Genomic DNA, 22,839 nt, shown 5'->3' with positions numbered 1-22,839 from the left:
TTTCGGAATAGTATTCTTTATGGCCGCAATCTGGTCGAAACAATGGAACGCAGTGCTGATAAGCGATGCTACCAGTTAAATAAATAATCAACTAATCGATACTGTACCGCGCCACACGGCCAAAGTATTTATAATGTTTCTGTCAATTTATTGAACTTTGCTAATTTAAAGAAAACCCTAATCTCGGCCAATTCATCAGCTGGCCACCGCAATCTCGAGTGATTCCCCCCGCTTGAGTGTGTTATGAGCCAAAGCTAAAGAGACTCCATTTGAGATTACCCGCAGAGCTTTGGTAATCTGCACAGGGACACCAGAGCTTTGAAAGGTTGTCACAGATCTTAGTTGGGTTTCCATTCATTCTGGGCGATGAGTAACTCACTCTGAATGGGAGCCAATGGGTCACGCCTTAAATGTTTGTTTCTAGAGATACCATAAGGGTGTGGCAAGGAATGACATTTTCCCATCATTCAGTGAAACCGTGATATCGTTATACGTAAGATACTATTTTAAGGTCTTCGGAAACGTCGTCTGAAAAACCAAATGCAGAACTAAGTGCTGTACAATTCAGACTACACGCGACGGTAACTAAACTATATTGTTGAAAAACCAAAAGCTGACTAGCTCTTGAGACTGCGAACTTATAATTAAAAACATTAAGTGATGTAGCACTCAATTGACTTTCTAAAATCTAAAGAAACACTTAATTGGAGAGCCAATTAAAGATACAACAATCGTTTGCTATCTTCTGCCATTGCTAGTACTTGCTGTTGTGATTTGTAGACAACTAAAGTGAACTAATATAATATGTTGATTCGATTTTCATAGCATAAATCTAACCTGACTGGTATAAAAAATAAATGCGGGTTAGGAATTAAATAATTTTACTATTCAATTGGTCTTTGAAATTGTCGGTAATTTGTACGGTTCCTTGGCAAGTTCCGGGTTCTTCAGCTGGAGATAGTCCTCGGCATCCCAGGGCTGAGTTTCCGCCGTGCCAAAGGCCAAGTAAATGCAGTTGCCCACGAAGAAGAACACGGAGGCAATGATGAATACGATCTGCCACTGTGAGCGATCAGACTGAAAGAATACAAAATAATTAACTTCACTATTAACCAACTTTTGCCAGCACTCACATTTTCCTCCACAATCCATCCCACCACCAAAGGAGTGGCGATGGGCACAATATTCGCCGCTGTATTTACGATTCCCATTAGAATGCTGGCATGGTTTTTCGATAGATCAATGGTGTTCAAAACACTGCCAATGGTCTGAGCACTATTCACGCCCACACTGATGGTCATCAGGGCAATCGCAAAGTTCTTCTGATCCTTGTCCAGGAAGCCAATGCCCACCAAGGTGGCAGCCGGAATCCAGAAGGCAATCGAGTTGTAGGTCTTCCTCAAAACCGTCAAGGAAACCGAGTTTCTGGCCAAGAGCACCTCGGCTGTGATCAGGTAAATATACGACATGCACCACATGGCCAGGAATGGGAGTGCCGAGAAGAACGCATTGCTCTTCATGTCCATGTCGAGCACTCCGTTCATGTAGGATGGGATCTCCGCCTGCAGAGTGCTCAGTCCCCAGTTCTCGGCGCATCGCACTATGAGCAGGGCCAGGAATGGTGCCGAGGTCCAAATCGCCTTCCAGGGAATGGGGATAACAGTAACGTGGTAAGACTCATTTTGCTTCAGGGACGACTCAATATACTGCAGCTCTTGCTCTCCAATGAAGCGAGATTCCGTGGGATGGTTGGCTGCGAAGACGAACCACAATGCACACCAGAGGAAGGCCACTCCAGCCGAGACATATGAGATTCCAGGCCAGCCCAGCGAGCTCTTGGCTATCATTCCGCTGAGGAACATGGCACTCACATTGCCGCACTCGATTCCAGTGTGGCTAAGAGCCCCCAACCGATTTCTCTCCGCCGGCGGTGACCATTTGGCCAGGTGCTGATGAATGCAGGGGAACACCACTCCCTGGGCCAATCCCATGAGCACTCGAATGCCGCAGTAGGCCTGCCACTCGCCAAATCCGATGAAGAGCGGGGTCAGGGCACTGCAGACACCTGATCCGAAGACTCCCCAAAACATTACACTCTTGACTCCGAAGCTCTTGCAGAGATATCCTCCTAGGAATTGGGTCAATATGTAGCCCCAGAAGAAACTGGACAGTATGTACGACTTCTCCGCCTCCGTCCAGTCGTATTCCTAGGGAAAAACTAATGAGTTTATCCTTATTTTCATGATAGGAACCCTAATCTTACCGGAAAGTCCGGGTTCGTGGTCTCCGCATTGGTCATCGCCACCACAGACACACCCACATTCAGGCGGCCTATGAATACCGTGGTTATGTTGAGGAAGATGAGTAGTGCCTGGACATGCCGCATCCCCAGAACAGGTCCTGCAATGAGATAACGAACTGGTATTACCGCTGCTACTTCCCGTCTACAAACAGGTGGGTAAATAAATCTGAATTGCTCTTGAGACTTCGTTATCGCGCCATTATTTGAACAATTTATAATACTCAATGCGCGTGCGGAAAGCCCAGAAGTTTTACAGACGGGCTAAATGGGGTGCAAGGTCTAATCCGTGAATGGTTTTTTAATTGTGCCAAGTTCGTGGGGTGTCTTCTCATTCACAAACTCTTATCCGAACCGAAGGATTTCCTCACACACACACCTTTGTTTGTTTCGGCCGTCATTTTCGATTTGGTCAACAAAATACTTCCTCACTTCTTTCAAACGACCGATCGCAATCACTGTGGGAAGTTGAGTGAAAGAGCCCACGAACATGGAATGGATTTAAATCCAAATTGAATTGGTCGATAAGCCAAATTTGGCTTATCTGATACGACGTCAAGTGATAAGGTCAAACAGCGGGCGAATTCACAAATTCAATTAACAGCGTTATAAACTGAAGGTTGTAGCTTTTGAAAAGCGCCAGTATGCTAATAACTGGAATGTTGGTAATAACTCAATTAAGAAGTCATTAGGGAAATCTTTGTTTTTACAATCCTCATAAGGATTATATCTCAATTCGGTGATCTAGGCCACAAAGAAACAAACAATGTATCGCTTCTCATAGCAATATTTAGAACTCCTTTCGGAGAGGTGAGAAATTTGACCTTCAGGGACTTAGCCAAGAACGAATCCGAGGTCTAATTGGACCTTTATTCTCTGATGAGTAAAACCAACTACAAAGTTTAGGATCAGCAGTTCCTGAAAGTCTGGCATTTCCCTTACAGGTTTTCCAAATCAATTGGTACTATCAAAAGTAGTTCCTGCCATTAAATAGTTTACGGCGCCACAATTAGAGTGATTTATGGCCACAGCAATATTTGATAAGGAAAATTCGCTGAAAATTGTTGAACTCAAACAAACCAAATGTTTACGTTTAATAAAGAAACGAAACTTGCTGATTTAGATTCAAGTCTAAGTAAATTTACTTATAATCTCAATTATTTTGATTCTTTTGTTAGTCTCAATGGTTTCTATGTTTACAGGAGTCTTAAATGCTATCGTTTTTATATCAAGGACTTCTTGGGAGGGCCTTCACTGCCTTTGCCAGCTTCATGGATAACTGGAGGTATAGCTAGGTCTGGTACCTTCGCTATAAGGTAGTCTTCAGCATCCCAGGGCTGTGAAACAGCCGTTCCAAAGTACAAGAACACGCAGTTTCCGACGAAGAAAAGTACAGCGGCGATTATAAACACTATCTGCCACTCTCCACGGTTTTTCTGAAACAAAAAACAAGTCTCTTATTACAAATAGTTACTATTATAAGATCTTAGATGCAAAACCTACGTCTTCATGAACAATAACTCCAACAACCAGAGGAGTTACCATAGGCACTAGAGTCACAGCCGTATTCACGATTCCCATAAGAATACTCGCATGATTCGGAGATAGATCTATGGTGTTCAAGGAGGATCCAATTGTGGATCCACTGTTGAAACCAAGACCTATGGTCATCAAAGCAATGGCCAGACTCTTTTGCTCCTGATCCAGAAACCCGATTCCAATCAAAGTCACACAAGGAATCCAGAAGGCCATCGAGTTGAAGGTCTTTCTGAGAGCCGTCAAACTGAGCCTGTTTCCGGCCAAAAGAACATCGGCGGTTATCAGGTACACATACGCCATAATCCACATGGCCAAGAATGGTAACGCCGAAAAGAATGCATTGCTTTTCATGTCCATGTCCAGAACACCATTCATATACGCCGGGATCTGGGCCTGCAGGGTACTCAGACCCCACATCTCGCAACATCGCACAACCGTAAGAGCAAGAAATGGTACCGATGTAAAAATCGCCATCCAGGGAATAGGAATGACGGTCTTGTGATGGTCCTCACTGTGCTTCAGTGACGATTCGATATAGTGCAGCTCTGCCTCGCCTATGAAACGAGATTCCATTGCATTGTTGGCCGCGAAGACGAACCATAGGGCACACCAGAAGAAGGCCAATCCTGCGGAGACATAGGATATTCCTGGCCAGCCAATGGCACTTTTGGCTATCATTCCGCTGAGGAACATGGCACTCACATTGCCACACTCCATTCCGGTGTGACTGAGACCCCCCAACCGATTTCTCTCCGCCGGCGGTGACCACTTGGCCAGGTGCTGATGAATGCAGGGGAACACCACTCCCTGGGCCAATCCCATGAGCACTCGAATGCCGCAGTAGGCCTGCCACTCGCCAAATCCGATGAAGAGCGGGGTCAGGGCACTGCAGACACCTGATCCGAAGACACCCCAAAACATTACGCTCTTGACTCCATACCGCTTGCACAAATATCCGCCCATGAACTGGGTTAAGATGTAGCCCCAAAAGAAACTGGAGAGGATGTACGACTTCTCCGCCTCCGTCCAGTTGTATTCCTAGGAGATAAGCTTATGAAAACGGGGTATTTTCTTGATGAAAACCCTATTCTTACCGGAAAGTCCGGGTTCGTAGTTTCCGCATTGGTCATCGCCACCACAGACACTCCTACATTCAGGCGGCCGATGAATACCGTGGTTATGTTGAGGAAGATGAGTAGGGCCTGGACATGCCTCATCCCCAGAACAGGTCCTGCAACAAGATAACAAAGTGGTATTATCGCTGCTACTTCCCGTCTACAAAGAGGTGGGCAAATAAATCTGAATTGCTCTTGAGACTTCGTTATCGCGCCATTATTTATTTATGATTACTCAATGCGCGTGCGGAAAGCCCAGAATTTTTCAGACGGGCTAAATGGAGTGCAAGGTCTGATCCGTGAATGGTTTATGAATTGTGTCAAGTTCGTGGAGAGTCATCATCATCACAACCTCGTCATCATTCACAAACTCTTATAAGAACCGAAGGATTTCCCCACACACACACCTTTGTTCGTTTCGGCCGTCATTTTCGATTTGGTCAACAAAACACTTTCTCACTTCTTTCAAACGACCGATCGCAATCACTGTGGGAAGTTGAGTGAAAGAGCCCACGAACATGGAATGGATTAAAATACAAATTGAATTGGCAGATAAACTGAATTAGGCTTATCTGATAAGACGTTAAGTGATAAGGTCAAACAGCGTGCGAATTTAACCATTCAATTAACAAGCGTTATTAAATAATTGTTGCCCCTATCATAAAGCGATTATATGTTATTAGTTTTAGTTCGCGAATAGTAGCAATACAAGCCATTGGCATGAAATTAGGACAAATCAAAAAAGAAACGAAATTTGGATCTCACGTCTAATAAACTTGAACAATAAGAATTCTACTTATTTTAATTGTTTCGTTATTTTAAGTACTAAATACATACATATACTGGACTCTTAAATGCTATCGAACGAGAGCGACTTCTACATCAAGGACTTCTTGGGAGGACTCTCACTGCCTTTACCAGCTTCACGGATAACTGGAGGTGTAACTTGATCTGGTACCTTCGCTATAAGGTAGTCTTCAGCATCCCAGGGCTGCGAAACAGCCGTTCCGAAATACAAGAACACGCAGTTTCCGATGAAGAAAAGTACTGCGGCGATCATAAACACTATCTGCCACTCTCCACGATTTTTCTGAAACAAAAAACAGTCTGTTATTATAAATAGTTACTATTATAAGCTTTTAGAGGAAAAACTTACGTCTTCATGAACAATAACCGCAACCATCAGGGGGGTAACTATAGGCACTGCATTTGCAACTGTATTCACAATTCCCATTAGAATACTCGCATGATTCGGGGATAGATCTATGGTGTTCAAGGAGGAACCGATTGTGGCTCCACTGTTGAATCCGACACTAATGGTCATCAGGGCAATGGCCAGGTTCTTCTGGTCCTTATCCAGGAATCCGATTCCAATCAAAGTCGCACACGGAATCCAGAAGGCCATCGAGTTGAAGGTCTTTCTGAGGGCCGTCAAACTTAGCCTGTTTCCAGCCAAAAGAACATCAGCAGTTATCAGGTACACATACGACATAATCCACATGGCCAGAAACGGTAACGCCGAAAAGAATGCATTGCTTTTCATGTCCATGTCCAGAACACCATTCATATAGGTTGGGATCTGGCCTTGCAGGGTACTCAGACCCCAGGATTCGCTGCAACGCGCTACCATAAGGGCAAAGAACGGTGCCGAGGTCAAAATCGCCATCCAGGGAACTGGAATGACGGTCTTGTGATAGTCTTCATTGTGCTTCAGTGATGATTCGATATAGTGCAGCTCTGCCTCGCCTATGAAACTAGATTCCACTGCATTGTTAGCAGCGAAGACGAACCATAGGGCACACCAGGCGAAAGCCAATCCTGCGGAGACATACGATATTCCTGGCCAGCCAATGGCACTTTTGGCTATCATCCCACTGAGGAACATGGCACACACGTTGCCACACTCGATTCCTGTGTGACTGAGGGCTCCCAGGCGATTCCTCTCCGCGGGCGGTGACCATCTGGCCAGGTGCTGATGGATGCAGGGAAAGATCAGGCCCTGGGCACAGCCCATCAGGACGCGAATGCCGCAGTAGGCCTGCCACTCGCCAAAGCCGATGAAGAGTGGGGTCACAGCACTGCAGACACCCGATGCCAAGGAGCCCCAGAACATGACACTCTTGACTCCGAAACGCTTGCACAGATATCCGCCCAGGAACTGGGTGATGATGTATCCCCAGAAGAAGCTGGATATTACGAACGACCTCTGCGTCAAAGTCCAATCGTATTCCTAAGAAAGAACGCGATGAAAGTTATTGAGTGATGATTGTGTTGAAACACTTACTGGAAAATTCGGATTAGTAGACTCGGCGTTCGTCATGGCCACCACGGATACTCCCACATTCAGTCGACCGATGTACAAAACCGTGATGTTAAAAAAAAGCAACAGGGTTTGAACATGTCGCATTCCCAGTTGGGGTCCTGCAATCATTAGGGAAAGTGCAACTAGTCAGCAAAAAGTGTAATAAATCACATGAGGCCACCTGTTTGCCAAGTTGTCAAAGGCATGTTATATAATAGACACCCACCCACTACTATCGATTGACGTCCATCTAGTACTTCGAACAGTTTTCATGAACTTACCCGAATTCAAAGAAATATATTCTGTCCATACCTTTATTTATTTCAGCTGTCATCCCTGTGGTGTTGATGGAAAGTTGACCTTCTGCCTTCGAAATGGCAGAATAGAATGGACTTGAACTCGAGTCAACCGCACCCTGCCGCGATTTTAATCTTACGAGTTGCTTATCAACTTCTGGCTAATCTAGATTATCCTGTGATAAGCACAAAGAGTTCATGTGGATTCTTGAGAGAATGTGGCACGCGATTATGATCTTGCTTAAAATTAGAAGTCCGATTGTTAGTCCGAGATTAGTAAATCTAATTTGCAGATAGACGAAATCTTCTACCTAGCGGGTACCACACTTTAATCACCAACTCATAATCAACGCTTTAATCTTAAGAACTGACCTATCCCAATGTGGATTTTACTTTGGTTTAGATTGATTAGCTGGTATCTGTAACTGTATCTTTAAAACAAGCCCATTCAAAGGTCATAATTGTGCTATTGGTATTGGGCAATACTTTCACTGGCAACAATAATCCGACGTTCTTATCAGCAGTGCCTTGCTACGAACTTGCCCTGTTATCACACTTCAATTTGCTGCTAGTTGAAACACATGTCAAATTAATTGGAGAAGCGATCGATCTTATTTTCACATAATACACACGTCAATTGCTTATTTACGATCAGTACTCCGAAGTTCGTATAGTAATCAGTGTTCATTGATAAAGAATTGACATGATTCCTGTTTCCGTAGGGTAAATCGACAAGGTCGTGGGATTTTTCACGTATAGTTACATATATTTACATCTTAATCTACTCATTGGGAACACAATAGACTTATTTAAAGCTACGCCGGACCAGCCGTGACTAAAATACCTAGGGGGTTTCGAGGTATAGGTTACTTGGTTATCCTATGACTTCAATTTCGTCCTTGCTGCTCAGTTCTCCTTAGTGCCCTCACTTTCATTGGATTCCTTCTTCTCCGAGGCAGCTTCACTTTCCTTGCGCTTCGCCTCCTCCACTTTCTCACTTTGCTGGGCCTCCAGTGCCTTGGAAAGTCCCACCTCCTGAAGATTGGATGATCGCTGCTTGTCCATGAAGTCGGGTGCATCCCAGGGCTGATTAACCATCTGACCAAAGGTCACATAGACAATGTTGCCCACACAGAAGATGACGGCGGATATAATGAACACAATCTGCCACTGCTCTCGATCGTGCTGTTAATCAAAAAATGTAAAAAGTTGATTAATTCCCTCTGTGGTGGGTATTCCCTTTATACTCACATCATCCTTGACGATGATGCCCACGAGGAGGGGCGTCAGAATGGGCACAGTGTTCGCCGCCGTATTCACAATGCCCATGAGAATGCCAGCGTGATTGGGTGACAGGTCGATGGTGTTGATGGTGCTGCCAATGGTGGAACCAGCGTTGATGCCCACATTGGTGCACATCAGCACCACTGCCAGGGTCTTCTGCGTACTGTCCAGGAAGCTGACTCCAATCAGAGCTGCGGCGGGCACAAAGAACGCTATCGAATTGACGCTCTTGCGAATGCCAGTGATGGACATGATGCCCCTGGTCAGCAGGATGTCCGCGATGATCAGGTACACAAAGGCCATGATCCAGGATGCGAAGTAGGGAAGGGCGGAGTAAAGAGCATTGCTCTTCATATCCATCAAAAGCACACCGTTCATGTAGGCTGGCATCTCGGTCTGCAGTGTGGAATATCCCCACGACTGACAGCACCTGGTGATCATCAAGGCCCAGAAGGGAACCGATGTCCAAATCGCCTTCCATGGCACCGGAATGGGTCCAGTGGCCTTGAGCTCGGCCTCCTCCGCCTTGCGACTGGAGTTGATCGAGGTCTCAATGTAGTTCAGTTCCGCTTCGCCAATGAACTTGGAATCTTTGGGTTGGTTGGCGCCGAAAAGCCACCACACGATGCACCACAAAACGCCCACTCCGCACGAGACGTAGAAGATGCCGGGCCAGCCGATGCTGGAGGCTGCCAATAATCCACTGGCAAACATGGCCACCAAGGTGCCGCAATCGATGCCCGTGTTGGCCAGGGCGCCCAATCGGTTTCGCTCCTGCACAGGACACCAGTTCGCCAGGTGGGCGTGAATGCAGGGGAACAGGAAACCCTGGAACAGGCCCATGGCCATCCGAATGCCACAATACGCCTGCCAGCCGCCCCAGGACACGAACCATGGGATGAGGGCAACCAGCAGGGCGGACCCCATGGTGGACACGAACATCGTGATCCTGGCTCCATAGCGCCTGCACAGCCATCCGCCCATGAACTGCGTCATTATGTAGCCCCAGAAGAAGCTGGACAGGATGTAGGATCGCTCCATTTCGTTCCAATCGTACTCCTATGAAAATTAACGAAATGAGGTTTAAGAAGTTTCGGAAAGTTACCTTCTTAAACTTACTGGAAAGTTTGGGTTGGCGTTATCAGCGTTTGTCATGGCCACCACCGCAACTCCAGCATTGAACTTGGCCATGTAGTTGACCACAATCGCTAGGAAGAGCAAGAAGCTCTGCAAATGCCGCTGGCCGATCATCGGACCTGTTTGAGTAGAAGTAAATCGCATAAGTAACGCACTTAAGTGGGCCTCTGGAACTCCCCACTACTGAATTTTTTTGTCCAAAACAATCCTTATCACTCTGCGGTTCTCTGGTTCACTTCCTCCATATATTTGTCTGGGGAAAGTCGTCCACCTGCTTAAAAGCCACTTAAATCAGAGACTTTACGATCTAATAAAGCACTTAAAAGGTGTTAAAAATAGAGTAAATGATTTCCATTCAATCATATTTTACTGAGAATCGCCATAAACTTAAGTGCAGCGAATGTTTATATCATAATAAAGAGCTAAACTAGCGAAAGAAGATAGGAGCTGCCTGAAGGATGCCAACCAGATCCTTGAAGGACCCCTTACTAACCCGTATTCGTTTCCGCCGTCATATCCGCACTGCTGTTATTGAACCACACCCGCTAGAGATCGAAATTAAACTCAACTCCCAACCTGCAGCCAGCTCGGTTAACACCTCCCATTTTATTGAAGAGCTAATCGAACCCGCCGTCAGTTTTCAAGTGATACCCGTTTAATGGACACCAAATCAGGGCACTTTGCAAATACGATATCGATAAGGCGGAGAACAACAATGAACTGGAACGGTGATAGCGGCTTCCACTACGCAGCACTGATAACGTCAGTGGGTGGTGGTGGGTGGGACGACGCCTGAAATCCGGATGCGATACGCATTGCAGGGGGAGGGCCCCTTTAAGCAGGCACAGAACTTTAAAGACGTCATTGATTTTTCCATTCCAACTGTTGTCAGTCAAGGCGGCCTTATCAGTTGAGCCTCTTCAGTGGCCGAGGCTTTGGTTATATCTTATCGGCGGCCAATGCCAAGTATCTGGATCATGCTTGCCCGTGGGATCCTTCAGACTTTCGTTCCCATCCCCCCAAGCAATCAGAATGGGAATTGTGAAGCACCTCGACTGATAGCGAAAGTGTTTCATCTAAACTGGGCGCCATGAACGAGCACCTTATCGAAACAGCTTTCTATAGAACACATTGAACATGGCCGGAAATCCCAATCTGCATATGTCTATATATACTCGTATATTTTCTATATACTTGTACTTTATTGATCTAGACTATACATAGCGCTTAATCCGATCCCTCAGCGGCTCTCCTCCTCCTCCTCCTGCAGGCGTAGTATGTCCGCCTTGTTGATGAAGTAATAGCTTGGCTGTCGTCCTTTCAGATCCTTGGCGGTTCGCTTGGCCCCGTTCTGTATCAAAATCCGACTTACACTCTCCAGCGCATTGGTGCCCATGGCGTAATGCAGAACAGTGCGTTCCAACTGGAAGTTCATCATATTTACATATGAAATTTAAAGAATTGGTTTAGGTTACTCACATTATCTGGGATTTTCAAAGCCTCGGGACAGATCTTCGCCAAGTGCTGAACCATTTCCTCGCACTCCTTCAGCACGGCTATGTGCAGTGCCGTTCGACCTAAAGTTGATTGGGATAAGTTCTGGGAAATCTTGTTAACTTTTAAAGTGCACTCTTACCATAATAATTCTTGGTTCTTATCAACCACTTGGCATTGGCAACATTGGTCAGCTCCACCACTCGCTCCAAGTTGTTTTCCCTGATCATTTGATGGAGCTCCTCGCGAGTTTCCTCCAAGCCCCGAAGGTTGGCCAGGAACTCCCCAAGAGCGCCGTTCTGTCGCGACTGCACCACATCTACTATGGACTGACCATTTTCGTCCTCGATGTCCAGGATGTGATCGTAGCCTTGCAGAGCGAGCTGTTCGAAAGGCTCGACGTCGCCTGGTTTGGTAAGAAATAGTTTATAGTTAAAGTTAGTTATAAGGAGGGACATTGTATAACCTACCAACAACTGCCTGTGCCATAACATATCGATCGATCTCGGCCGCATTGTTTGGCTGATTCGCTTGGAGCGAAACATCTCTAGCAGTTCGGTACAGCTCATCCCGGTATGTGATGTCGATGCCCGACTCCTCAATCAGCGTGTAGAGAGCTCCCCTGCGATGGGAGCGGGCACAGGCGAAGTGGAGCATACTTTGGCCGTGCTCATCCCGCTCCTCCATGTGCTGCACGGCCAGAGCTCCTTCGGCATCCTCCTCCTCGGCCAGGGATCGTGCATCCAGCTCGATGAGATCCGCATTGGTGGGACCAGGACCGTTGCGTGTGTTGCCCAGTCTCTGGCTCGAGCTGGCATTCGACTTGACCAGTGCCAGGGTGGAGGTGGAGCTGGTGCTGGCCTTGCTGCTACCCGAGTGCACTTGCACCTCGGTCATGGGCTTGCGGTCGCCCATGAAGTGCTGCAGGTAGTTGGTCAGGTAGGCGACGGGATCTCTGGGTCGCTTGTTGGCTATTTCAGTGAGGGCCTTGATCAAAGGATCGGCGAGAGCTGAAGGGGAGAAAGAGTATCCTTTCTTAAGAGCATCTTAGATAAGTTAGAGAACTAGATAAGCTAGTCTAGGGTCTAGCCAACTAGTGCTTCAGTTTACTTCAAGTACAAGTTGTTGTTTACTTTACTTTTCTTTCTTATCTAAATGAAGTTGCCCAACGGAATGTCGTTTAATTTGGTGTCACATTTCCTGAATACTTACAATCAGCCAGGTATTTGCCCTGCTCCGTCTTGAAGATGGGATTGGCCTGAAAGCTCACTGGCTGCGCCTGACCTGTGTGGAAAACAAGCTGGATTAGTCACTCCAATGGCCCAGGATATCTGCAGTCACACTCAGTGGATCGAGTCCCAGTAATCTATGTACACAAAGCGAGAGGGGGGAGCATTTTTTCGGGCGGTTGGGGGAGTTAAACGAGTCAAACGAAGATGAGGATGCCGATGGTTGAACTCAAGAGACTTGGCAAATCATATTGTAATCGAGACGAGTACACAGTCTTCGGGCAAGACACGGATACGGATACGGTTACGGATACGGATACGGATACGACTATGTAGGTGTAACTGAAGGCAGAACTTACGATTGCGGATTAACCTTAAACGCAGCGAAAGCGGAGGAGATTTTAGATGAGGGCACGTGGCAGGTATCAGTCAAATGTAGCATATGTATTAGGGGACTTAGTGTGCTGAGGTAATATTCTATGGTATTTGCTATGTACATTGAGCTGGTAGCTAGTGCGTTCTTCTAGTTGCGATCCACGATGCTGTTCTTCTTGCGCTTGAAGATCTTCACCAGCATGGTGGCAATGTGCTTGGAGTTCGTCAGCGACATGTCCTTCTCTAGGGACAGGATATTGGTGACAGCCGTGCAGTAGTCCTGGAAAAGCACATACTCCACCACGCCCATGCTCTGCATGTTGACGAGGCGCACGGTGAGCTTCGAAAGGCGATTGGTCACCATGCTCAGTCCGCGCACGGAACACAAGTGCCGCAGGTTGTCCATCTCCTTCATCAGATTGGTTAGCTTCACTATGGTGGTCATCTTGAGTCCGGTGCCCAAGTAACTGGGCCTACTCTGGAGGTAACCCAGCAGGTAGCTCTCCTTGAAGTGCAGCTGCGTTTCCAGATAGGATATGGCTCTTCCCACTCTCGTGTAAGCAGCTCCCATATCCGCGGGCTCCTTGCTGCTGCTCGTGGAGATGATCCTCAAGTGCTCCTGGCAATTGAGCCACACAGCCAAATTGTTGGCCGAATTGACAAAGACGCCCCTGCCGTATGGCCACAGAGCTCCATTGAAGGCTGTTGACTCGGCAGCCTGCACCAGATCCTTGGTATCTAGGAGGGGAATCATCAGACCCAGGCTGCTCAGCATCATCGTGACCTCCGAGTCGGGTTCCAGGAGTTCGGTCATGGTGTAATAGTTTCCCGAATCCGTTTCGCCAATGGCATCCGCAAAGTGCGTGGTGAATATCTTGCTCATCATCAGGCGTTCCGCCTGCTCCAGTTGGCCAATGGTGAGATTGAGTGGTAGCTCCAACTGATCCAGATTCCTGGAGACTTCGACCAAACAGCGGGTGACCAGCAGTGAGTCATCGTCGAAGACGAAGGCCGCCGTGTTCAGCCTTTCCCCATTGTCCATGGGAAAGTAGGCCAGTCGGGGCTGCGGTTTGAAATCAGCATCGATGCTCAGGCAGTGCATGTCCTTGAGCAACGGCACCAGGAACTCCTGGAACACCACAAACACATCGAAATCTGGCGCTATAATCCCGCAGTTGATGTCCTCCTCCAAGTGGCGCGCCTTCGAAGTTTTCCGCATCGCTGGCCACAGGACATCGAAGAGATTGTGATCGAGTCGCGTCTGCCGGCGCTTGATTTTCTCGTAGACACCGCGCTTGAGGAATCGACTCAGATAGCTGGTCACCGACAGCTGCAGCGAGGATGCACTCAGGGGCTTGCGATGGGATAGAGCCGATGCCGTAGTGCCGCTCAGCAGTTTACCCGATTCCGTAATCACGCTATAGCAGCGCTCCAAGGTCCTCGAGATCTCGCCATCCTCCAGCTCCCGCCGGGCACTGTGCAGATCGTCGGGCACTGCTCATGGTTATCCGGAGCAGCATAGATGATAATTTATTCGTTTGGGGTTTGGACGGTTATCAATCAACACACACACACACAGAGACACAGAGACACACACAGTAAGACACCAAAGCGTAGACAGAGACACAGATGCATATACGAACACCGAGACCATGACGTTTACGGATACGGATACGGATGAAAGGATTGCCGGGGTGGGTGATCAAGAAAAAAGGCGCTGGTGCTGGGCTGGTGGGATGTTGTGTTCATTTGCCTACATACCGAATATCTCATCGATGTTGCCAATGATTTCGTTGAAGAATTCATTGCGATTTCCCTCCATTTCGACGGGCAACCCGAACACGAGTAGCCAACACGTATACGCAGTGTGTGCACGGTGCGACCGAAAATCGATGACTGACTTGGCCAAAGCTCGCGCCGAGTTCGGTTAGCCCCTGGTTGTAGCCAGTTTGTAACCCACTGCCACTGCCACTCCCACTCCGACTGTTTGACTTGGCAAACAAATGTATTTAATTATTTCGGTTTACCCACGGTGTGCGTGTGTGTGTGTGTGTACGTGTGTGGGCAGCGAAAGCGAGTGTGAAAACAAAACGCCACTAAAGCCACGAGCAAAGCAAAGCAAAGCGGCATGGCATAGCGCTATCTGGGTGGGTGGTGGATGGTGGGTGGTGGTTGGTGGCTGGACTTGAGGTGGTTGGTGGTGCCTGGTGAACGGTCAAGCTGGAACAGCTGCCCGGTGGCTCATGGCCCCCGCGGTGTCCTTACCCTGGTCATTGAGCAACTGGTTCTCCAGCTCCTCCGCCCCGAAAATATTCAGCAGCTCGGTGTAGTTGAGAATGTTTTTCGCCTTGTCCTTGTCCAGGTAAAACTCGGCCGAGTGGCCCAGCTGCGTGTGTTTGGTTATTGAATTTTAAATCAAACTCCGTTCATTATTTACATCGCCCTAATCACATATGTATGGCCTATTGATTCCCACTGCTGCAGACACTGGACATTTGAAAGTCAAGAGGGCCAATCAGTGGAGCCTTGGCCCACTTTCGATTTCGGTTTTGTGGGCAGCAGTTTTAAAACAATTTCCATTTCCATTTGTCATTTCTAATGCTATTGGGCGACTACAGCTGCAATTGTTCCCAATAAACTGGAAACTAAACTGTGCCCTTCCTCGTGTACTAAGGTATTGTATTACACTTGAACGTTCTCTATTATTAGCCTAATTTGGGAATACTACTGAGGTAATTGGGTTATTAACACTCTCATGGAAAATGTATTACCCTTCTAGCTAACTTTAGAATTCTAACAAAATAGGCAAGCGGAATCAAATGACAGAAGTCTTCTTATAGTATCAAAGTAATTCCTGCAGCACCATCGTATGTTGCATATATTTTTAGAAGAGCACCCCTCTTGATTTAAACTCACCTTGTCCAGTGCCTTGGGATTGGCGCCCAACTGTAGCAGCATGTTGTAGAAGTGGCCGTTATCCTTAATTGTGGCTGCGTAATGAAGCGGCGTGCGTCCGTCATTATCCGTAATGGTCATGGTCTCCGGAAAGCGGGACGCCAAGTAGCGAACGATATCTAAGCGGGGTGAATTCGGGGGTGTACCAATCATATAAATAGAATCCGGGCGGACTCACCCGTGTGGCCAAAGAGCACGGCCACGTGCAGGGGCGTGGAGCCGTTGGGCGATATGTCGTTCTTGGCGATGGCAAACTTCCGGCGATCCAGAGCCTGCTGCAGTGCCAGCAAACCTCCGTCACGTGCCGCGTCGTGCACGCGATGTATTTTCTCCTGCCGGAGCGAGAACATGATGCACGGCGTAATTAGTGGTACTTCCTTCCTCTGCGAGGGGAGCCTTTCGGCTCGCTTACCATGTAGCTGGGCACGTTGTTGAGAAAGGCCTGTATTTCCGGCTCCTGCGACTTCAGGCCCACCAGGCTGCCGCCCTCTCCATTCAGCACAATCTCGGCCAGCTGCTCCAGGTCTCCGGCCTCCACAATGCGCTTGATGCGCTCATCCTACGGAAAACAGTAAGCAGGTGTCCCATGAGAGGATGAACACGGACTGTGTGGCAAAGACAACAAGGTGCATCATTGAAAGCGCTAAGGGTGATGGTTATTGGGAAATGGTTCTGGGAATATAAAGAACTCGATGGTTTGCTTCATGAGTGAGTTAGGTGCGAACCCAAAAGAAGCCTGGTGAGCCAGCAACTAAGAGCGATAGATAGACAGATAGATAGGGATAGCATGGTATACTTCATCAACTGCAGTTTGAGACTGAACTGTATAATCCTCGGGTGCACCGTGCACAAAGCCCTCAATGGCCATTGCTGATGTGAGCGACCCATTGCCGTCGTCCTCCGATGGCTGGGCTCCACCTCCTGGTTGCTGACCCTCCTGGGGATTGGCTTCGTTGCTCTCTGAAGCTATTACATCCTGTTTAAATTTATTGCACCGCTTAAGAATTCATGTTTATATGGTTGTGGCAGTGATCTGGACATGGCTACAATGTGCGAAGAGACATTGAAACATTGAACAGGATACGTTTGTTTTTACAAGGACTAAGTGCTGCTACGGGTGACAATGCCAGTTCTGAGCCCATGGAATGTGTGTATACCTATAGTTGGGAATTTTGCAACGCAATAAAGAGCGCAATTTAAGCCCTTCAATCAGGCCAAGCAATCCAAATTAACTTGTTTCAGGGGTCCACGTAGCGTATACGCAATATCACGCATACGCCACGTTTACCCGTTTTTATTGAAATGCAGCTGGAAATAGTCATTATAGCTGCCATCAGAACCACCCACCGCTAACTCGAGGGAATGCAACGATTATATATATATGTGCACATATATGGTATATTTGCCATATATCAAATATCACATATCTAATGCCTGCAACTGTTTTGACGTTTGCATGTTCAGTTGCCATTCGGAGCCACCAACAACTGGATGCCACTGACAGTTGAGCACCGACTCCGCACCCGACTCAACCTCAGAGTCTCCGTCCGATTCTCCGATTCTCTGATTCTCATATTCTCCGTCTCCCAGTCGAAATGTTGGGCGTTCGAAAGTGAAAACGACCGACTTGGCCTGTACATGTGTACTATTTGGAATACATACATATGTACGGCGGTCGGAATGAGTGCATTATTATAAAGTCTATCTGTGGGTAAACAGCTGCTGATTTTAGGCAATCGATAAGCACAAATTGAGGGCAGACACTGGCATTGATTCGATCTAAGGCAATAACACACTGAAGTGAAACTGAAAGGGAAACAACGGATGTGGATGTGGATGCGGATGCGGAAACGGAAATGGAAATAGAAACAAACACACGGATTGTTGGGCAGGTCTCGGGTGCAATAGAAAAACGATAAACAAAAGACACAAGTTGCAGGTTTGCTTTCCATTTTTAATTGGTTACTGTTACTATAAAGCCTACGGCTAGATATATTGTTATTCGAAAGGAGAGAACATAACACTTGCTTTACAAAATATATATAAACATGTACGTAGTATGTATAGAGATATATCAAGAATTTTTGGTTTTCGTTTTCGGTTTTTCGGTTATTTCATTATCTAAGCGGGCTTATGTTGAAGTTGATTGCTAAAGTTTCGCATTTTGCTGCTGATTGGGTTGCGGCTGAAGTTGTTGCTGTTGCTGTGGCTCTTGCAGTGGTAAAACAAATTGGTATGAATGGAATTCGAGTGCCTGCTGCAGCAGATTGGTATATTGCTTTTCAAATTCTTTTTTTTTTTTGGTTTTCATTTTAGAGGTTCACACTGAAGAAGGGTAAATGGGTTGAGCAAACGGCACACACAACAAACGTGAATACACTACAAAACGTTTGAGGACACTTAGAGCACGCCCATCTGTACCTCATCGTCGTCATCGTTGTCGTTCTCGTTGTCGTTCTCCGACTCCGGTTCCCGCTCTTCGACGGACATGGCGGCCACTTCCGGATCCGCTTCATCCTCAGCGTTGCTCTCCGGCTCATCCACTGCCTCCTGCTGCTCATGTTCCACCTGCTCCCCATGCTCCTCATGCTCCACCGGCTCCTCATGCTCCTCATGCTCTTCTGGCTGCACTTCAGTCTTTTTGTTTCCTTCAAGCTCACTCTCAGTAGCAGACTCCTCGGGCTGCCCCACGTCCTCGGGCTCCGTTGGCTGCTCCTCCTCCGGAGCCTCCTCGTGAACTCCGTCGCCATTCGCCAAGATCGCCGCATCTCCACCGCCTCCTTCGTCCTGCCCAACTCCGTTTTCCTCAGCCTCTCCACCTCCATCCGCGCTTACAGCTCTTCCAATATTCTGTAAAAGTAAACAATTGTCGACTGATTGCTTTCCAAGTGATTCAACAGTTTCGCTCTACGGTCCTTCGATCTCAGCCTATATGTACAGCAGGAAATGGTTTATATCTGGCCTCTAAACAAAAAGCGCAAGTGCCGACGGCGAGAGAATGGTGAAGGGGAAAGGCGATGGCCGACAATGGCTTACTTTCACAGAGTCTCCAGCGCCCAAAAAGCTATTAAATTAAGTTGCAAAACACCGAAAGCCATTCTCAAATTGTGCAAGCAAGCCGCTAACCATCGAAAGCCATACGGAAAATATGGAAAATTATACGAAAAGTGGCGGGGGTGACTTACCTCGACCTCGCTGTCTTCGCCATCGCCATTGATCGTGTTGAAGGTGGCCGGCGTTTCCGGTCGGCGCTGCAATGGCGAGGCGACTTCCGCTTCCGTTTCCGGTTCCGCATCCGCCTTGGACAGATCGTCGTCTTCGTTGGCACTCGTACTGCGGTTTCAAAATGCAAAAGATTCTCTCTCAAAGCCATGCCCCATACAAAACACACACGCCACAAACACAAATGAAAAGGGCAGCACAGCATTTTGCCAGCAAATGGCAGCCAAGCGTAAGCTCAATCTCGTGGTCTAAGACCCACCAGCCAGCTAGCCAGCCACCTAGCCACCCAGTCATCCAACCTACCACTTACCCGTCATTGGTGTCCAGCTCCGAGGTGTTCTCAAGGCTGTCGTCCAGCGATTTGCGGCCGTTCACAGACGGCGGCACCTTGATGTCCAGTTTCTAGGTGGGCGAAACAAGAAGGAGCAGTTGGAAGTGGGTTGCCCATGGCGAAAAGACACCCACTCACCTTGGAGCTGGCATCGCCACCAGCTCCATTGTCCCCGCCACTCTCGTCGCTCAAGGCCTCCCAGTCGGTGGCGCTGTCGGGGGAGACGCGCGGTGCATCCGGCACATAAACCAGGAAGGCGCGCTCGATTTCGTGCGGCTTGTGGCGATAGTAGGAGGGGGTCTTCATTTTCTGAAATTGCCGCAATGAATCATTTTAATTGCCGAACGACACCCACTCTAATTCTAAAGCTATATTCAGTGGGAATTGTGTGTGTCAAAACCTAAAATTACGGTTATTACGGACGCAACAAACAGGATCAAACCTTTCACATTACTTATCTGACTATCAGATGGCATGTATCATATCTAGGAAGCTACTCCCAATTCAAGGCAACCCACTCACATAGTCGACGGCCTCCTCATCGCAGCCCGCCTGGGTGAGCAGGGTGTAGCATCGCATGTTGTTCTTGGCACTGGCGGCCCAGTGGAGCGGCGTCTTGCCGGTGATGTCCGTCTCGTGGGCGCCCTCGGGCCAAATGCCCACCAGGTACTCCAGCAGCTTGGTGTGCCCCAGTCCGGCGGCCTTGTGGATGATGTTCAAGCCGTTGCCGTCCTTGCAGGTGACCAGTGCACTGGGCACCGGTGGCTCCAGCTGCGCCTGCACCGTCTCCAGATTGTTGTCGATGACCGCCTGGTGCAGATCCTTGATGGCATTCTGCGCGATGAAACGAAAGTGAAGGATGAAGTGAAGGATGGGCAAAGGACTTCCTCACCATGACATGGGGAACGGCGGCCAGGAAGCGCTTCACTCGCCCATTGTTGCTGGCCTGTTGGCTCAGCCGGTTGCCCTGCCCCGCCCACAAAATGCGCGTCAGCTTGCCGATGTCCTTCTCGTGAATCCAGATCCTGATGGTGGATAACTTCACCGAGAAATCTATTAGCCGAGAAATTGAAATTGAAAACGTGGAAATTAATTTTCCCAGCCCCCACCCCCCGCCCCGCCCCGCGACCCGATTGCGATTTCCAATTCATTTTCGCCCCCGTTCGTGCTTGCATGCAATTTGCCCAAAAAGCAGCCAGAGAAGCCGAAAAAGAACTGAAAACTAAATTAAAACGAAAATAAATGCAATGAATGTTCAAGTTTGTGACTACGACTCCCGACTTTGGCTCGCTTAAAGTGGCATTAGTGGAAACTTGAGACAATTTCCGCCGGCGAAAAGTTTCGCCAACTTGAAATGCCTCAAGGTCGCCGCCGAACTTTTTCGCAGTGCAAAAGTGGGCAACGCCCCGCAGGTCGTCGTATCAGCATATTAGATCGCCCCCACCCGCTGAATGATTTAGTGGAGCACTTGGAAATCAAACACCTGGATGCGGAAATCGCAATCGAAATGCACCATGCCACATGCACCATGCACCGTGCACCCCACCATTCGAAATCCCCTAGAATACGCACCTTCGTTGTCCCGACGCTTGCGTCCATTTTGGCCACCCGCCTGTCCATTCATGGGCATCACTGCAAAGGGAATAGACATCCTGGCTTAGATTCGATTGTTTGGCTTCCCCAAAAGGGTATATTCAAATATAAATGTGACAAGACTCCTTTGACTACTTTCTGCTGATTGCTTTCTAGTACCTGTTTGTAGTTTGTACTTTCTGCGTCTGGCCAGCTTGAGTCGCGTTGGCAAACTAATTCTTGGCCAGGTCGAAAGGTGTTGAATTCGGGTCTCTGTGTGCTGTGGTCAAAAGCGAAGGGTCGCAAGGAGGAATAATTGCGTCCTGTTCGCGCACTTCCAACTTCTGACATGAATAAATAACTCAAACTGTGTGTGTGTGTGTGTGTGTGTGTTTGTTTGGGTTATATAAAGCGAAAAGTCAACGTTCCAGCAAAACAAATATGTGAAAATAGATGCGAACTTGATTAGCATTCCTTGGGGAAGAATTCCAAACAGTTTCGATGCCAATTCTATTTTCCTTTTATTTCGTGGCCTTTTACCAAGGACTTTTCATTATCTCTAAATAGATTTTCGTGAGAAAATTCGCTACAACATTTTGTAGCATACTTTTAGGTTTACTCGCGAAAAATTCGCTTGGTAGTGGAAATGCCTCTCCTTGAATTCAGCGCAATTTACAAAGCATACTTTCAGGATTTTCCATGAAAATAGTTTCCCTTAATGGGAAAATTGTTGGCCAGAAAATTACCATATACTTGTTGGCCTTTTCAACCACATAATTGATGTGTCAAGGTCTTCTACTCTGCGGCTATTTTCGATCGGACACCTTGAGGAATAGTTCTACCGCCTTGCCAGCAGTGACATGTGAATTAGTTGGCCGCGGTGAATCATTAAATTTCCTTTCCATTTCCCAGGCATACCACACTCCCACACCCACACACACTCGGACTCGCACACTCACACGATTTGAGTGGCAATAAAAACAGCTCGAAAGTGCCACGGAAATGGCGCATTAGTGGTTGCCACTTAATGTGGCAATCAACCGCACAGGATCCCGTGGCATTGTAACTTGTTGAGCTGACACCCTCGACGGCACGCAATATGCAAATTTTGGCCACAAAAAACTACAGAAACTTCTCATCGCCTCCTTGGCCTGGCGTGTTGTCACCACAATTTCCCTCAATTAGGATGAACGAATATGAATGTATGCATATGTATTCACTGCATACTCACCTTTGGGCGGCGATGAATGGTAGTAGAGTCCCTGGAATCTCCTTCTTCTCTTGGGCGGCATAGTTGTGTGTGTTTTCTTTTTTCTATCCAACTGGGGAATTTGTTTAGTAGTTTAGGCTGGGGAATCACTAGAGTCCGCGACTCTGCACATCGCCCCAGTCGTGATTCATGGATTAAAGGTATTCACTTGGCACTGGAAAGAGAGCCCTATTCGGTTTGAAAATGGCACAATACCCAGGACACTGGATGAACCGCTGTCCTGCCGAGTTCAACGACGTCTGAGTGGACAACTGCACCTGCTCAGCTGGACAAGCGGTGAGCTGGACGAATGGGGAGCTGGTGAGGTGCTTGCGTGTGTGAATATTGAATGGAAAGTCCGGCAAAAGGTGGGAAAATCGTGGCTTGGGGGCGTACTTGCAGTCACAACCTGTGTTGCTCACATGTGAGTTTTATGGTTT

General features: G+C 47.7%; 5 protein-coding genes across 8 annotated transcripts; all 5 read right to left on the bottom strand.

Moving 5' to 3' along the window:
* Nucleotides 1-888: 888 nt before the first annotated feature.
* LOC122614516 (putative inorganic phosphate cotransporter) lies at nucleotides 889-2,760 on the bottom strand. Its single transcript, XM_043789080.1, has 4 exons — nucleotides 2,679-2,760; nucleotides 2,264-2,400; nucleotides 1,134-2,207; nucleotides 889-1,077 (listed from the first exon to the last, which is right to left on the bottom strand). Exons 1-4 carry the CDS (start codon nucleotides 2,698-2,700, stop codon nucleotides 889-891), a joined length of 1,422 nt encoding a protein of 473 aa, XP_043645015.1. The 5' UTR covers nucleotides 2,701-2,760.
* Nucleotides 2,761-3,511: 751 nt separating this feature from the next.
* Nucleotides 3,512-5,427, bottom strand: LOC122613911 (putative inorganic phosphate cotransporter). The gene is made up of 4 exons (XM_043788328.1): nucleotides 5,361-5,427; nucleotides 4,933-5,069; nucleotides 3,803-4,876; nucleotides 3,512-3,735 (listed from the first exon to the last, which is right to left on the bottom strand). The coding sequence occupies exons 1-4, from the start codon at nucleotides 5,380-5,382 to the stop codon at nucleotides 3,523-3,525; spliced, it is 1,446 nt and encodes a 481-aa protein (XP_043644263.1). The 5' UTR covers nucleotides 5,383-5,427; the 3' UTR covers nucleotides 3,512-3,522.
* A 403-nt stretch (nucleotides 5,428-5,830) lies between these two features.
* LOC122614515 (putative inorganic phosphate cotransporter) lies at nucleotides 5,831-7,384 on the bottom strand. Its single transcript, XM_043789079.1, has 3 exons — nucleotides 7,238-7,384; nucleotides 6,110-7,183; nucleotides 5,831-6,043 (listed from the first exon to the last, which is right to left on the bottom strand). Exons 1-3 carry the CDS (start codon nucleotides 7,382-7,384, stop codon nucleotides 5,831-5,833), a joined length of 1,434 nt encoding a protein of 477 aa, XP_043645014.1.
* Nucleotides 7,385-8,319: 935 nt separating this feature from the next.
* Nucleotides 8,320-10,605, bottom strand: LOC122613544 (putative inorganic phosphate cotransporter). The gene is made up of 4 exons (XM_043787759.1): nucleotides 10,466-10,605; nucleotides 9,955-10,091; nucleotides 8,803-9,894; nucleotides 8,320-8,736 (listed from the first exon to the last, which is right to left on the bottom strand). Exons 1-4 carry the CDS (start codon nucleotides 10,485-10,487, stop codon nucleotides 8,458-8,460), a joined length of 1,530 nt encoding a protein of 509 aa, XP_043643694.1. The 5' UTR covers nucleotides 10,488-10,605; the 3' UTR covers nucleotides 8,320-8,457.
* A 605-nt stretch (nucleotides 10,606-11,210) lies between these two features.
* Nucleotides 11,211-22,525, bottom strand: LOC122613000 (arginine kinase-like). Of its 4 annotated transcripts, XM_043786953.1 has the most exons (18): nucleotides 22,382-22,525; nucleotides 21,151-21,210; nucleotides 20,471-20,631; nucleotides 20,101-20,412; nucleotides 19,717-19,887; nucleotides 19,558-19,649; nucleotides 19,211-19,358; nucleotides 18,447-18,875; nucleotides 16,822-17,001; nucleotides 16,438-16,584; nucleotides 16,204-16,357; nucleotides 15,987-16,144; nucleotides 15,336-15,456; nucleotides 12,679-12,750; nucleotides 11,937-12,476; nucleotides 11,609-11,872; nucleotides 11,452-11,549; nucleotides 11,211-11,395 (listed from the first exon to the last, which is right to left on the bottom strand). In XM_043786953.1, exons 1-18 carry the CDS (start codon nucleotides 22,440-22,442, stop codon nucleotides 11,213-11,215), a joined length of 3,351 nt encoding a protein of 1,116 aa, XP_043642888.1. In that variant the 5' UTR covers nucleotides 22,443-22,525; the 3' UTR covers nucleotides 11,211-11,212. The 4 variants fall into 4 exon arrangements, with proteins under 4 accessions (XP_043642888.1, XP_043642890.1, XP_043642889.1 ...); XM_043786956.1 differs by lacking the exons at nucleotides 11,211-11,395; nucleotides 11,452-11,549; nucleotides 11,609-11,872; ... (6 more) ...; nucleotides 16,822-17,001; nucleotides 19,211-19,358 and having other exon boundaries at nucleotides 18,727-18,875; nucleotides 22,382-22,457; XM_043786955.1 differs by lacking the exons at nucleotides 15,336-15,456; nucleotides 15,987-16,144; nucleotides 16,204-16,357; ... (8 more) ...; nucleotides 21,151-21,210; nucleotides 22,382-22,525 and adding an exon at nucleotides 14,832-14,947.
* Nucleotides 22,526-22,839: the final 314 nt, after the last annotated feature.

This window comes from Drosophila teissieri, chromosome 2R, assembly GCF_016746235.2.
Source record: "Drosophila teissieri strain GT53w chromosome 2R, Prin_Dtei_1.1, whole genome shotgun sequence".
NCBI lineage: Eukaryota > Metazoa > Arthropoda > Insecta > Diptera > Drosophilidae > Drosophila > Drosophila teissieri.
Note: the sequence above shows the minus strand (reverse complement) of the source record. Positions and strands in the feature narration are given on the sequence as shown.